This window comes from Eumetopias jubatus, unplaced genomic scaffold, assembly GCF_037043125.1.
Source record: "Eumetopias jubatus isolate StellerSeaLion01/CBP00866 unplaced genomic scaffold, mEumJub1_p1.0 scaffold_1, whole genome shotgun sequence".
In the NCBI taxonomy this organism is placed as follows: Eukaryota; Metazoa; Chordata; class Mammalia; order Carnivora; family Otariidae; genus Eumetopias; species Eumetopias jubatus.
Window position 1 is genome coordinate 31,861,976 of NW_028274807.1, and position 16,548 is coordinate 31,878,523.

At 36.9% G+C, this 16,548-nt stretch overlaps 1 protein-coding gene across 1 annotated transcript in view; it reads right to left on the bottom strand.

The window, feature by feature from the left end:
* Positions 1–15,723: 15,723 nt before the first annotated feature.
* The window catches only part of ROBO1 (roundabout guidance receptor 1), a 491,348-nt gene continuing 490,523 nt past the window's right edge, over positions 15,724–16,548 (bottom strand). Inside the window, exon 30 of the mRNA XM_088022787.1 lies at positions 15,724–15,738. Within this exon, the coding sequence (XP_087878913.1) occupies positions 15,724–15,738 (15 nt within the window). The remainder of the gene's footprint in view (positions 15,739–16,548) is intronic.

The following is a 16,548-nucleotide window of genomic DNA, read 5'->3' on the forward strand; positions in this document are numbered from 1 at the left end:
CCCCACGTGTCCTTATTGGTGGCAGAACTCAACCTCTTTCTCCTATTGCAAGGCCCCATTGTAGTTATTCCCCTGAATAAAGTCTGCTTTACCATCTTTAACATGTGTCAGAATAATTTTTCTGCAAGAGTGACTTTGGTAAGAGCTGCTTCAGGTGGTGGAGATAAAAACTTGATTGAAGTGGATTCAAGAGATAATGATTGGGATGAAATGGAGAAAGCAAATACAAATAACTTATAAGGGAAGCAGAGAAATGAGGCAGTGGAGAGAGATACGGATTCTACAGAAAATATCAAGGATGACGATACTATAACATGTTTTTTTTTTAAGATTTTCCTATAGAAAAAAATTATTATGAAGAGAGGAAAGGGGGAAAACTGGATTAATTTCTTTGAGATAGGAAGATTTCTTTTTCCAAAAGAGAAAAAATGGGTTCCAAAGGACAATGTAAGGGACTGGCTTAAATTGTTTCATGGACAATTCACCTATTTTCACAGGACTGAAAATAAAATAAGTAGATACTGATACAATTATGTTGGTGGTTGGTATGGGAGAAAGGCTTTTCTGATTGTTTTCTTAATGAAATAAGCAAGATCATTAGCTGTGGTCTCCTCATCGTCGGGAAGGTTGAGCTGGAGGTTTGGGAAGCCAGATACTTGTCTTGAAGAGAGAGAGAAGTGAAAGGACAAAGGAATTATAGTAGGGTTTCCAAAAGTGATTATAATGATAGATCGTGGAAGCTAAGTGTACAATGCAAGAAAAAAGAATGTGAAGGGGTGAGGGTCCATTCGAGTAGGTATTACTGACCTCCTATTTGAGGTAGCAGAGCTGAGTCTCTGTTCTTTCCGGCCCTGAGGGTTAATGAGCTTAAATATTGTTAAGTATTATGTTTCTACCCCTCCCGAATCTCTTCAGAAGTGGGATAGTTTTGTTTTTTGTTTTTTTTTTTTTCAGCTCCACAGAAAAAACCCCTTATTCTCCACATAGAACAACGGATGTCTATTTATTCTATGCTCACATAATTAAGAGACCCACTCCAAAGAACAGTCCCAAAATAAAGAATTTCCTCCTGAATGTCTTTTTGTTATTGCCTATAGCGAATACGGCTCTAACACAATTCAACTTACATATATTTTCTGAGGACTTATTTTATACTTGGCTTTGTTTGGGCGCTGTGAACAATAATCCTTGCCTTCATGGAGCTTTGTCTTTGGTGGGCTGCATATGATTAACAAAGAAAATCCCAAAGGGATCATTCTGACATGAATTGGAGATGGCATGAGAGGAGAAAAAGAGTATGGTGGGTGAAATACAATTTTAAATAAGGTGGTCAAAGAGCTGTTATTTAGAAAACAAGGACCTGAAGGAAGGGAGTGAGTCATGGAGATAGCTAGGAGAGTGCATCCAGCTCAGGGGCTATCAAATGCAAATATCTAGAGGTGGGAGTCTGCCAGATTTATTCTCAGGGCAGTCAGGAGGCCTGGGGACTGGAGACCAACTGTAGGTAAATAGAAGTAAGGGGGAGGCAAGCTTAAGTTGCACTGTTTTCTAACTATGCATGGGACAAGCCAGGGAAGTGAGGAAATGATGAAAGAGTGGAATGATGATCAAAACTGTATTTTTAAAAAGGATCACTGTCACTGCTGTACTGAGATCACATGTCCCCCTACATTAGAAGGTCATGAATTTGTTGCTTTGGTCTGTTTTTGTTTTTTTGTTTAGTTTTGTTTTTTGTAGACTGAAGTTGCTCCAGACAAAAGTGTAAGAATAAAGGAAAACAAGACCTTTGATAATTTGGGAAATTTGGGTTGGTTCAACCACTAAATGTTCTTGGAAGTAAGCGTAAAAATGGCTTACTTCCAACATGTTACTAATTCTGGAAGCTCCATGTAATCCAGTAAAAAAAAAAAAAAAAAAAAAGACTTATTTCTTTAATACCGAACATGACAACATATCATGGTTGGGATAGGTTCCTGGAAGAAAGGCCCGGATGCAGGCTTCTAGTACAGAACCCACAGGTTCAATCAGACTTGTGCCCAGGTCCAAGGCCACAACAACCTGATTACACCATTCCATTCTGAAATCAGAAGAAAAGTTTAGGCCAGCAGACCTGAATGGAAGCCCTCCTCATAATATACAGTGCTGTCAGCTTTGGCCACTTTGCACAGCCTCTCAGCAGCCAACTTCCTCTCTCTCGTCTTCCCGCAGACCTTTGTATGGGGCCCTCCACACACCCCCTCGACACACCACCTCTACATCTACACAAACCACACATGTGTCACCCTTACCTGCCTAGCCCCTTGAGAGCTAATACTCTATGATCTCATTTATACTGGAATTAAAACAACAACAGCAACAACAAAAAGCTCACAGATGCAGAGAACAGATTGGTGGTTGCCAGAGGCAGAGGGGTGCAGGGCACAAAATGGGTGAAGGTGGTCAAAAGGTACAAACTTCCACTTATAAAAATACATAAGTTCTGGGGATGTAATGTATAGCATAGTAACTATAGTTAATAATACCGTATTGCATATTTGAAAGTTGCTAAGAGAATAGATCTTAAAAGTTCTTATCACAAGAAAAAAATTGTGACCATGTGTGGTGACGCATGTGAATTAGACTTATTGTGGTGATCATTTTGCCATGTAGACAAACATCCAATCATGCTTTACACCTGAAATTATTATAATGCCATGTATCAACTACATCTCAATTTTTTAAAATGACCTATTTCCTTGACACTGAACGTGAGAGTGTGGCATGTCTTGGGTGGTTTCCTAGAAGGGCAGTAACACCTGATAGCTCATAAACAACTGTGTGGGACTATTACAAAACTGATACCATATGCCAAGAATAAATGGTGATATTAAATTATTCAGGTTTCTATTTTCTCTCTTGGAATTTTATGCTTCACTAAATCCCCTGTGAACTAAGTAACCTCCAGTAACTCTGAGATATTTTAGGTGGTGAAAGACTAGAAATTCAACTACCTGAAAAGAGATGGGGTCCTTGAGAAGTTAATTGGGAAAAATATTGAAATATATCTGTGTTTTTTTTTCAATTGGTAATGCAGTAAATTCTGGCAGTGCATTATAAAGCATTTCATTATTCTGTCAAATTTCTATTTTTGTATGTATAAAGCATTAAAATAAGGATATTGAAATATCAATAACAAATAGATAAAAGCAGGAGCTTAGTAGACTTATTATAGTCAAATCTAGAGCAAAGGACTTTTATCTGTATTTGAATCCTAGACTAGATTTGTGACATTGGGCAAGACATAACCACCACGACCCTCTATTATCTCATATGGAAACCAATATATTTGCTGTTGTGGTTCAGATTATATCTTAAAAAGTACTTGAAAATATTTATAAACCATAAAATTCCATAAAAATTTTAAAGAAGCAGGGAAATACTCTCTTAATTTTCTATTTTCTCTATTAAGCCTTTATCCCTACTACATGGAATTAAAAATTAATATATTTTCTATTCATAGTTCTACTCATTTCCCTTACCTTGATGAATCTACAAGGAATAAACAAAAAGATTACAAGTAGGAAGAGAAAGCAAGAGAAAAGGTGATTGTAATGATCTCAGTGAATGATTTAGGTCCTGCTTCTTAGCAGAATTGTCTTCTGAACTTTAGAATTCCCTGCAAAAATCTCTCTAGCTTCTCTGGCACATGCAATCAAAGGAAAAGAATCACCACGTTTCTGGTTTATAAAGTAAAACCTGAAAACCGGTGACTTGATGTGAAAGTTGGGGCAGCAGTCTTCACAGCTGGAATACGTACAACTAAGATCATTAAGGGTGATGCTAGATGTATACTGCGGTGCTTTGGTTTACCATCATTCTACTTCAAAAACATCATTCTCCCCCCTCAAAACATATGCTGTTGCTTAAAAGCCTGGCAACTCCCATTGTTTCAGATTTTCTTTCTTCCTGTTTCCAAGTGTATGGATCTCCTATTCACTAAAGACACTGAAGCAGTTCTGGTTTATATACTGCTACGTAACAAACCACCTCAAACCTCCTGGCATAAAGTAACATCAATTTTATGATGTTCATGGGTTCTGTGGGTCAGAAATTCAAAGCACCACTGGGAGGGTTTGTCCTGGGATGACTTCACAACTGCTCCATGAAATCTGGGGTCTCGGCTGGGAAGTTATGAGTGGCTGGGGGTGACTCAAATGGCTGAGGGTTGGAATCAGCAGACTCCCATGACAGGCACTAAAGCTGGGTTCCATTGAGACTACTGACCTACACAAGACCTTTCTAGGTGGCTAGGCTTTTTACAGCATAGCAACTGGATTCCACAAGTGAGCTTCTGCAGAGCAAATGTTCAGAGAACCAAGAGGATGCTGCTTGGATTTTAATGATTTAACCTCAGAAGTCAATAAGCCTATTTTATTGGTTGGAGAAGTCACAGTCTTACCATGATGCAAGGGGATGATGTGTCATCCACTTTGTGTCCTGCTGAGAAGAATGTAAAAAAATTTGTACTCCTTTTTAAAATTACCACATAAACTATGTATGAGAGCTAGATAGAAAACAGACTAATTGCTAAATGTATGAGTAAGAATGTGTGTATGTTACTCATTGTTGGGTGTGTTCCATCATCCTTTCTTTTCAACAAACAATCCATATATCTCAGGGGTAACAGACTGATATATTCCAGCAGAAGACCTGATAAGTCCAAGGGAATCCAGGCTTAAGTCAAACAGTACATGGTATTTCTCTGGACATAGGCTTGGTCCTGGAAAGAGCATGTGTAACAATTTGGATCACCGGGATGCATAGTTAGAGAGTATTGTGTTTTCTTGCTTTTGTCCCTTGGCCTCTGAATAGTATCATGTGTGTTTGAGGCTGGTCTGTTATGGCCATCTTGATAACAGCTGGAGAGAGAAGGCAACATGTGGAACAAAGCAGAGCAAAGAGATTCAAAGACAAATGGAATCAGAGCCTTGATTGAACCATGTCTGCTCGTACTTTTTCAGTTCCATTACACCATAAATTTCTTTTATGGCCTAACCACATTGAGTTGGATTTTATGTATATAACCTGCGTTCAGAAGCATCATTACTGACACTCCGCATGAAAGGGAGAAATTAAATATAAAACAATTTAATCTCAAATCCTCTTAATATTTTTATCAGTTAACTCTTTCATATTTTTATTGACTGATTCTTTAAGTTTGTGTCATTCTAAAGTTATTTTATTTTATTTATTTTTGATTCTAAAATTATTTAGTTGGCCAAAACAAAAGTAGTAATTCAAATCACATTTTTAAGACATAATCAAGAATTTGTCTTTAGGATTCATCTAAATATATTTTAATTTTAAAACATATTCAATAGTTCTTCAAGTAGGAGAGTTATGATTTTGAAAGAACCCAAGCTTTATATGTTATAAATGAATTGACAACTTCCTTTACAGCCTTCCATAATCCAGACAAAATATCTCTTCAATTTCTGTTTGGAGTTTTAACAAACTCCTTTATTGCCATGTGCTATAGTATCAATATTTGTGTCCCCCTGAAAGTCATATGTTGAAACCTAAACCCCAGTGAGATGGTATTAAGAGGTGGGGCTTCAGGAGGTAATTAGGTCATAAGGGTGGAACCTCACGAATGGGATTAGTTTCCTTATAAAATAGACCTCAGAGAGCAACATTTCCTCTTCAGCCTTAGGATTACACAACGTAAAGTTGACTGTCTATGAACCAGGAAGCAGGGTCTCACCAGACACTGAATATGCAGCTGCCTTGTTCTTGAATTTTATAGCCTCCAGAACTAAAATTGAGAAATAAATTTCTGTTATTTATAAGCCACTGAGTTCAAGGTATTTATGTTAAAGCGGGCTGAAAGGACGAAGACACTGTGTAAATACTTCTATTATACCATTAGTACTTGGCTGTGTGTGTCTGCCTCACATTGTATTGTGAGCACTTCTGGAGTATATTCATCTTTGTTCTAAGCACAGAATAGATGCTTAGTTGAACGCTGGATCAATGAATGAATGCCTCGCTTGAAATCAGGGTAGGGAGTTGAGTAAAACTTGTAGGTAACTTCATCGAATGCTTTCGATGACCTTATAGAGGGTAACTAAGATTTTAGGATAGTCCAGTGGCCATATTTTTGGCACCATGTTATATAGCAAGATAAGAAATAAAGTTTATTCAAAATTATTGTTTAATTAAATGCATACTTGAAACATGTGAGGCTTAATTAACAATGGTTGATAGTAAATCATCCAGATAAAATATATTAGCTTCCGAACATATGCTAATCCTATGCAGAGGTATATTATTAGTCTAAGTAGTTTATTATTTTTCTTGACTTATTTTTCCCCGAAGTATTCAAGCATTCAAAATGGTAAGGTATTGCTTACTATAAATGTCATAGCCTATTTTAAAAAGACAGGTTAAAAAAATGTTAAAACCTCTCCAAAAGATCCCTCTTCCCCATAGAGTGGCAGAAGTAGGAGCAAAGGGATTTCTGCGTTAGACAAAGCAATTAAAAATTCTGACTCAGCAAACAATGTTGTATGACCTTGAGCAGCTTCTCAAGTCCTTTTCTGATAAAACAAAGGTATGCATACTTGGAAGTTTAGGTCGAATTGTTAAAACTCCTTTATTATGGAATTCTATATCATATATATATATATGCGCAGTTACTATGCTTTGGAAATTATGTTTTAATTGCATATTTTTAAAAGTGGTCTCTGGAAATCTAAGCAATTTAAGATTTGGTGTTAATTAAAGATATGGAGCTTTTGGGTTTTTTATAAGATTTTAAGTGTGCTTTGCACCCAATGTGGGGTTCAAACCCACAACCCTGAGATCAAGAGTAGAACACTCTACCAACTGAGCCAGGCAGATGCCACTAAAGATAATGCAGCTTTTAAATACTTGGTGGCAAGAGCGTCCATTGATTCATCCCCCGCTCCCAAAGCAGACACCATTTTTTCCTCATTTCAGTTATAGTTAAGAAAGGAGGTTGAGTATTGTTTCTAAAGTTGATTAACCGGGTTCTCATTTCTGAGGAGCAGTTTTAATGTCGGGAAAGAGCACTAGACGTGAAGCTGGATTCACATCCATGCTGTTTATATCTTCCTATTGTGAATTTCAGCAAATTTCTTAGTCTTTCAAAATCTTGGCTTACTTATCTGTCAGGAGGGATTAAGCCTCGCCATTCCACTCCAAGTTAGGGGAAAATTCAACCTGATGACATAGTTCAATCATAACAGGTACACAATAAATGACTCACCTTTTCCCTCTAATCTATTTACTCGTAATTTACTTCTTATGGTATTTCCCATGGTGACTATTCCAGATGCCTTTCACTCTCCAAGCCCTTACCAACATGCTTCATAATTTTGTTTTGCAGCTTTGAAAACGGAACTTACATAAAGAACTATTACCTTACTCCATCATTGTCTGCCCACCAAAATCACAGGCACACATATAAGCACTCAGTCTCACATACACACTGAAAAGGCATTTTGTCATGTTTTACACAGAACTTTACTAAGAACAGGTAGATAAGGTTATTGCTTGTATACTAACGAAACTCCCATATTGTGAAAGACAGAAAGCAGTCTTCTATTCAACAGGTGTTCTCTGTTAAAACTCAAGTTTTATTAGGCTGGCTTTACAGTTTTCCCTATGTTCCGGGCTACCCTGGTGTGGCAGCCAGGGTAAATACTTCTGCAGGGCTGCTGTTGATATAAACAACATAAGTCATTCCAAACCAAACACATGAGCATCATTCTGAGAGCACGATCTGACTTGATTTTATGAAAGAAATATGCCAGCCAGTGTGAGCAATCCACTAACCAGGCCACCCTCCTGGAACCAGGGGGCCAGTTTGCAGGGCCCCAGCACAATCCCATCGACAATAATCTGAATTCTGGAGCTCCTTGGGTTATGGAACCCACAGGCAGGGTCCCAGGCCCATATCAGTCCCTGTCTGGGCTCTGGCACTTGGCTCTGCAGGCACTGACTGCGTGCCCTGGCAAGTCTCAGCCAGCAGAGGAGAATTTTAAAAATTTTCAGGAAGACACTCCAAAGTGCGGGAGGCCCCTGAAGTACAGGATGGGGACAGAAGCCCTAGGTTCCCTGGTCACTTCTGTGACTTCCTGAAGCTGAATGGGGAATAGAAGTCACTTAAACAGGAAGCATCAAAAGCTTTGTTTTACTCAAGATTGAAGAGCTCAGACCTTTTCCTAAATGGAAGAAGACTGTCTAAAACCTCCAACTCCCAGGGCTCCCGGGTGGCTTGGTTAAACGTCCGCTTTTGGCTCAGGTCATGATCCCGGGGTCCTGGGACCTAGCCCTACGTGGGGCTCCCTGCTCAGGGGGGAAGCCTGCTTCTTCCTCTCCCTCTGCCACTCCCCCTGCTTGTGCTCTCTCATGCTCGCTCATGCTCTCTCTCTCTCTCAAATACATAAATAAGTTCTTTAAAAATAAATAAATAAATAAACAAATCCTCCAACTCTCGCTTCCGTCTTAATTATGTGGAGTTCACAACGGTGCCCAAGATCTGAATGAGAAAAAAAAAAGTACCAAACCCATGTAAAAACTTTGAGCCCAACTCATTTAAGGTGATGGGCTTGTATAAATGTTACAATAGTTTATCAAATATAAGACTATTGAAAGAGCTTTATTTTCCATGCCATTGTGTAAATGCTACCAATTTCAGTTGTAAGGTAATGTCTCAATGAGAGTCTTGCAGAACACATAAATGGGCTACACCATCCTCAAATTTGCTTGAAATTTCTTTCATGCTTTTCTGAGGGATTTGGTAATTTTTCCTGCATTCATTTGCATTGTTTGTGTGTATGTTATAAAGCACAACTCTAATTAATTATTTAATTGTAGATACTTTTATTTCATAGGTACTATAAAGCTTATTGCTCTGCTAGAAAATCCATGATTGTAGTTATTCTAATGATCCAACTCATGCCTCACTGCTATTTCCATATCTTTTTTGCTTCGATGTTGCTTCGATGTTAATCATATAAATATTTTCAAAATACGTTAAATGGCAGTTAAACTCAACACACATAGTACAAACAATTGATAATTGGTAAGAATTCCACCAAGGTTATAGTAATATGAATACACATGACTAATTTCCTACATGCATGGCGTGAGAGAAAATTTATCTTAAATTTGAAAAAGGTAATTTGATGATTGCTTGATTTTTGATACCATGCTAAAGCATCTCCCAATAATCCTGCTTATAGTATATGGGTTTGAGGACTCTGTTGTGGCAGACAATCCCCTTGAGATCAGACTTACCTCATCTTGGCACCTTCCCATCTCAGACACCTGACATAAGCATGTCCACTTTCTGCCTCAGGGTCTTCTGCTCACTTGGTCTGCTCACCAGGGCTTGAGAGATAACTCCCCCACCTACCCCACCCCACCCCTACCCCACCAGCAACTTGCAACCAAGGGGGAAATAGGAGTAAACTGATAATGTTCCAGGCACCTGTCCTTTGGGGAAGGACTCTGGGAGGTATTCTGTGAGCTTCTCAATGGAACCAGTAGAATCCCCACCGGAGGCGCCTTCACCAGCTTTAAAGTACCTGTGTTGACATCTCCTCCCATTCCCTCACACTCCCAAACTCACTTCCTGGGATTACCTCCCAAATAAATTATTTGCTCCCATGTCTTTGTTTCAGATTCTGCCTCTTGGGAAACAAAAAAGACTAAATCACTGTTTGACCCTCATCTGATTTTTGGGGGGGGGACTGTAAATTATCAAAGTACATTTTTGACTAATTGCAAATAATAAAGGTGCAGATTTTATGTAGCTCTGAAGGTTAGTGATTATTTAACCTAAAGAGAAAGATAGGCATCATGATTTTCTAGTGCAGCAGAAATATTAACATTTGCTTGTATGGTCCTATAGAAAGCTAACTAACTTAGCAATCATATTTAAGTTCCTTCCACAACTGTTCTTCAATTGCTCTTTATCTTCCTGCTGATTCCCTTGTTAATGAGGTAAATAAAATTTGACAAATGCTCATTTTCTGTTTGTATGAGACCTGTTTTTTAATAGCAGGTAATCAAAACTACATCGTGACTATTGCCTGGCTGAAAGTGATTGCAAGACACTGCCAACTCAAAATTTCATTCTACTTTCGGGTATATCACAATGAACCATATACTTGATTTGTTAGGGTAGTGGTTTTCGAACTTTATTTTTTTTTAACATAAAATTACCTGGGATTGTCTCCAGAATGCAAATTATTAGGCCTTGCCTCCTGGGATTCTGATTCAGCAGGATCAGGACAGAAATCAGGAATTTATATTTATAACTAGAAGACAGATGTTCATGGACATCACCTTAAGAAACATACACTTAGAGCCTCTGGAGAATAAATAATACAATAAAATTTCAAATAAAATATTTGAAAATATTTTTTTAAATACTCATTTGTTGTCCTCTCTCTCACTAGCATTCAAAACAGGGAATAAGGGAAAGAGAAAGACAAAAAATGCAACTTTCTCAACTAATAGCACCTAAAATGCTATTTAGTCTAGCGTGTTCTTAAGAATGACAAGAAAATTTAAGAACAAAGGATTATCTACTTTTTGAAAATAAAGCAATGGTTGTTTTCTCATATACCCTGATACATCTAAAAAAATAAAAGTTGGGGATTTGGTTAAAAACCAGCTTGCTAACTCAAAATAACTTTATGTATTTATATTCCTCATTTGAGTAAATATTTATTTTCAAGCCCAAGATCTGGAATTTCTTACATTCCATTTCCAACATATTCTACATTTTTGTTCATTGGGTATTCATTTGTTTAAGCCACTAAATTCAGCATGTTACAGTGGGAACACATGTGGGCTAACCAAACAACAGTTCGGTTTGGGCATAGTTGTCACTTGTCTTTGCAGTGTTATCTGAAGATTTATTTTTTTTTGTCATTTAATAAAAATGAGGATATAACAAAAATATAACTGCTGTTGAGAATGATATATTTGCAGTAGAGATGGCAGTCATTTGGTGTGTTACAGACAAAATCTAACCTTAATGAGCGGACACTGGACTCTGCAGTTGGGGTATGTTCATATGTGGGAAAATTCTTGAGCATCAATACCAAAATAGGAACTGATTTTTGGCATCCAAAAACAGAAGGTCCTTAAGGTTCTTGGTTGGGAGTCCTGCTACAGACTCTTTTATGAAAAGAAAAAGGTCAATGCCAATAGTTTTCTAGAAAAAAAAAAAATCCTTAAAATTTGTTAACGCTAAAGTCATCTTTATACTCTCATGCTCAATATTTAGTTTGGTCTGGTGCCAACTCCCTGGGTTTTTTCCTTTTAAATTTCTGCTAAATTCTCTTGACATAAGCTGAGAAACTAGAATTTGAGAAAAGATACTTCTATTTTTAAAGAGTAACCTCTTTTTAATGTTTAATTATATCCTTTCGTAGCAAGATCGTATATTGAAATATTAACAGACATTGCACCTGCTACAGGCTATTTCCTACTATACCATCCCACTTCATGCTTCCAGCACATGAGAGGGTTTTCTATGTACACTGCCCTCAGATGGTTACCAGAGAAATGCGACGGAATGGTTACCATAGAAAAGCAATTCAACCCTCCCTTTGGGGTTTCAAAATAGATTCTTGAAATCTGTAGCAGAATAAAGGCTGAGTTGCAAGAGCTAAGGTCTTGCACACCAAAGACTTGGCATGCAGGCAATATACATGAGAGTCTCTCTTCCCTTCTCTCTCTCTCTCTCTCCTCCTCCTCCTTCTCTTCATGTTCTCTCTCACTGAGAAGAGAAAATTAAACATGAGGTGAGAGAATTAGATATGGTGAGTGTGTCACTGAGGTTTCTGGTCAGGTAGATTTTTAGGAGTTTGAAAATAGAACAAACTATGCAGCACTTTCTAGTTCAAAATCAGAGAGGGAGGAGGTATTGCCCCATAAATACTTGAGCATTTGCTATGTACTTTGCATGTATGAATCCATTTAATCCAAACAACCGTGTAAAGTTGGTATTCTTAATACACCACTTAAAGATTAAAACAGATTCACTAAGTAACTTTCCCCTGGCTCACAGCTAATAACTCATGGAGCCAGGATTCAAGCATAGGTGGTCAGGATCCAGAACTAAATCTTATTTCCTTTAACTTCAGGAGTAGCCACCACCCCCTCTCCCAACCCACACACAGCCTAAATGGTAAGCAGTTAAAGAAACACAGTAGTATCTTCTGAGGCCCAAGGAAGGGGCCTCATACCCAAGTCTCCAGAGCTTCAGCATGGCATGGAAGAGCATATGAATGTCCCGTTCCCTGCTCCCCGCCCCCAACCTACATCATAGGGCTTAGAAGTATCAGGAGAGTGTCAATGAATAAGGGACATCAAGGTAGGGAGAAGGAAGTTGCAGCATAAACGTTCTGAGAAATGAAGACCATTGGAAACTTGGACAACAGCAAAATGTCAAAAGTCCCTATGCCATCCCCAACACACACACACTTTCTACACAAGAAGGCAGCCTCTGGAATCTTGATGCCACCCTGCAGAGAGGGTAGGGAAGAGAAAATCCAGACTTTATATCTGAAATGAGCCAGAAAGTCAGATATGATTGAGTTCATCTAGAATGAAAATGATATTCTCTGCTACTAAGCAGAAAGAGTAGCCCCCAATAACGGTAGATGGTTTTTCTGAAGTCAAGTGACATGCTCGCACACCCAAAATGTGAAAGAGGTACTGAAAACGCCACATCACCACCCACTGTGTGGCCCTCAGGAATTCAGAAGCAAGGAAACAAACCAAAACACCAAGAGTTTATTCCACGATTAGGACTTTGACAGTGAATTTTACTCACCGGAAATGGAACCATCCCCCTCCTCGTACCACACTTACACTTTGATAGGTTTTTAACTCTGCAAGTTTTTAGGAACAAACGACATGTGAAAAGTGAGGATAGAATGTGTGCAGTGAATTTCAGTCTATAAATACAATACCTTATATTGTTTGGGGGGGGTTTACAGAGTCCACGTCATATACATCAACTCACTAAATCATGACAACAGCTCCATGAGGTAGGCATTACTGAATTCACAGGTGGAGAAACCTGAGACTTAGAGGTTAAGGAACGTGTCCGGGGAAACAGAGTTTGTGACAAAACCAGGACTCAAATCCAGGCCCTCTGATACACATAATTTGCATGTATATCATGTGCTATAAATAAATAGAGACTAACTTATAGTCACCTCAACAAGGGAAGAGAAAAATTAGGCCATTAAACATGTCTCTCCAATGTTTCCCTTGAAATAGTTGGAAACTGACTTCTTGACCTATGGACCTAAGTAGATGCTGGTGATTACTTAATTTTTGTAAAATTAACCTTCAAAATACATCCCCCTTCTTTTTTGTTGTCCAAAATTTTCCGTTTTTCAAATTGTGATCAACACAAAATTTAACTATATATATATATATATATATACACACACACACATATAGTCATATACATTATGATATATATATATACATATATATATATATCATAGGAAAAAAATCTTCACTAGATTCTATTGCTCATCTCATCCATCCAAAGTTAATACTTGAATATGCTGACCCTAATCTAATAAACTTAACAATGTTCAACCCAGTATATGATAGGTATAGAACTGTTAAAATTTTACATGAATTTGTAAACAAGAAAGCAGGTAGTTACTAACAAATATTTTGGGTAATATAATTTTCTTTCTGATGGAACATAAGTGGTCCAAACTTTACAAATATGGGTTACCTGAAATTCAGATACACACAAATAAACATTTTAATGCTTTCTTAATATTAAAATGGTATTCTATGATCAAATGCCTTCTAGGTTTTGATTGATCTTATATCTTTAATTTCCATGGAGTAAAATGAGAATTTTTCCTTATAAGTAAAGCCTGGTTGTTCAGAATTTTCACTCATCTGATACTATAGTGGTGAAATGTTAAGACAGTACAACTTTGTGATTAAATGGAATAAATTTGATCACACAATGAAAAAACAAAAGAAATCAACACAAGAAAGAATGATGTATTTGAGAACATTTTTAATAAATAATGTGACAAAATTACTTTTCTGATTATTGGTTTTCAGTATGCAAAATTATGGCTAAAAATAAGAGGTTTCTTACATGAACATAATGAAAACATTAATCACATGGATTGTTCCCTTAGTACTGTACACCCTTTCTATGTAACTTTCAAATTATCTAAGTGAACACATTTAGTTTTTGGTGAACACCAGCTTTTTTTTTGTGGTTCAGTTTTGTTTGGCTTTGTTTTCCAGTGGGGTCAGGCCTGATACCTGTGTATGAATAAATGTATATTTTTTTCCTCAAATAGCACCAATTATCAAGTCAATGAAATTCATATAATGACAAAAAAGGATTATAAAAACCTACAGTCAGAGGGCATCATTTGGCAATTCAAAGCAAGTAATGCCTCTCTTTGAACTTATAAGAAAATCTTATAAGTTTCAACATTGGCCACAACAAACTTAAACCTTTTTTTAAGTCCAGGAAAAGTAAGAACCATTGTTCATGGCCCACAATAAAGTACGCACGTTACTTCACCATCTGTCATCATTCAAATATTCCAAATACAAACATAGAGCATGAACAAAACAGGTTAAAAACGCTTCTCAACATTTTTTTTTCAATAAGACAAAAAAGGTTAATAGTTACAATGGTTTACAAATAAAGTTTAGTGATTGTGCTTTTAAAACCAAAAAAAAAAAAAGATTAAAAACAGTGCATTACAAAAACAAAAATCAAACTTCCTTAAGTGGCACTTCTGAAAGTTGAACTGACACTACCAGAAGAAATTTAGGCCAGTTAAGATAGGGATGTCCTTATTCAATTGGTCATTAAAAACATCCATTTGTTTATAATACGCATTTATAATTGCATTTGATTGAAAAATAGAACAAGGTTTTTTTTTTTTGCTAGGCTTACTTATGACAATGACTAGACAACCAGAGATCCAACTGGCTTACCCCTACTTATCCGAAAGTATATTTCCAAGAAGAATATACTTCAATGATTGAAATGAAGACAAAATAAAGTACCACCAGGGGTTGCAAAGAGAATATATTTACAATGTTTCTACCCCATTCAAATTGATTTGTGGTTGTTCTGCATTTGTTATATTTTATTTTCTCCCAGCAGAGGGTGGTATGAAAGACTGATTTGAAAAATCATGTTAAAATGAAGTATGTTTTAATTTGCATTAGCAGTTGGTTATAGAAAGATTTTCTCTTGACAGCCCTTGGCATGAGGTTGATTAATCAATTTTGTATCTTTGATCAATACTTTGCTGAAAGTTGGCTTGGTATATAAGCAGTGCAATGCCATATCTCAGGGTTAAAATGCAAAAGAACTGTGTCATTCTCTCTTGCTGGCTGATGACTGAAGCAAGGAGTCAAATATTTCCCTTGCTGGAAGTAAGGTGGTTTGTTCCAACAGCGAGGGGAATAGGGAAGTTCTTCATTCAGGATAAAGATCAAACAACAACAATAAAACTCCAATAAAATTTTTAAAAATGGTATTCCAATAAGAGGAATAAAAATGACAATTTTTACACTCTGATTGCACTGAACATTTTATCTGGCGTCATGTGTCATCAGACATGAGGCATCTTGAGTGATAATTTTCACATCAGATCTCACAAGCCTCTCTGGTTGTCTTCAGCTTTCAGTTTCCTGTAAGAGAAAAGTGTTTGTTAAATTTGAAAATAAATCTTAGAGTACGGTTTTAGAGTTTCGTTGATTTATATGTTTTCAACCTTACAGTTGGTATTTCTTCATTCATTCCCCGGCATATGTTAGAAAGTGCTCATGGCAACTCATTCATTTGTCGTTAGCTGATTTTGATAGAAAATGCAATAGTTCTCTGCGAGTACCAAACTGTGTTCTGTGCAATGTCTGGGTATTGGGGCTCGTGGGGTAGGGGAAAGGGGGGCAGTATAGGGAGCATTTCTCTACTCTCCATAGCCCCAACTCAACATTGTAGTTCAAAGTGGTTATTAGAGTTATGTATGATGACTTTTTATCCTCCAAAAAGGTGCTCTTACTTAAAAAAAACCCAACCAAAAACAAATAAACAAAAGAACTTATAAAACAACTTCTCATAACAACTGTAGGAAAAAAGTCTTCCTATTTTAAACATCAAAATCAAAATGTTTTGGGATTACAGAAAATTCAATTCGACATCATTCCTTAAAATGTTTCATCTTCTATTTTTAAAAGTTCAGTTTAATGTTCATTTAACAATCTACTTGGGATTAAATATATTTGTAAGAAGAGAAATTTGCCCTCAACTTTTTTTTTTTTATTAAATGGGGAAAACACTGTCTTAAAAAAATAGGTAGGAGGTGATTTTGTGATATGATGTACTGTCAATTCTATCTTGTATCGCTATCTATAAATTCCAACAAAGGAGTATATATTTGACTCAAAAAGTGTACTCCTCCATCCAGGAAGGTTAGAGTCAAGGATCAGGTTCTCATTTTC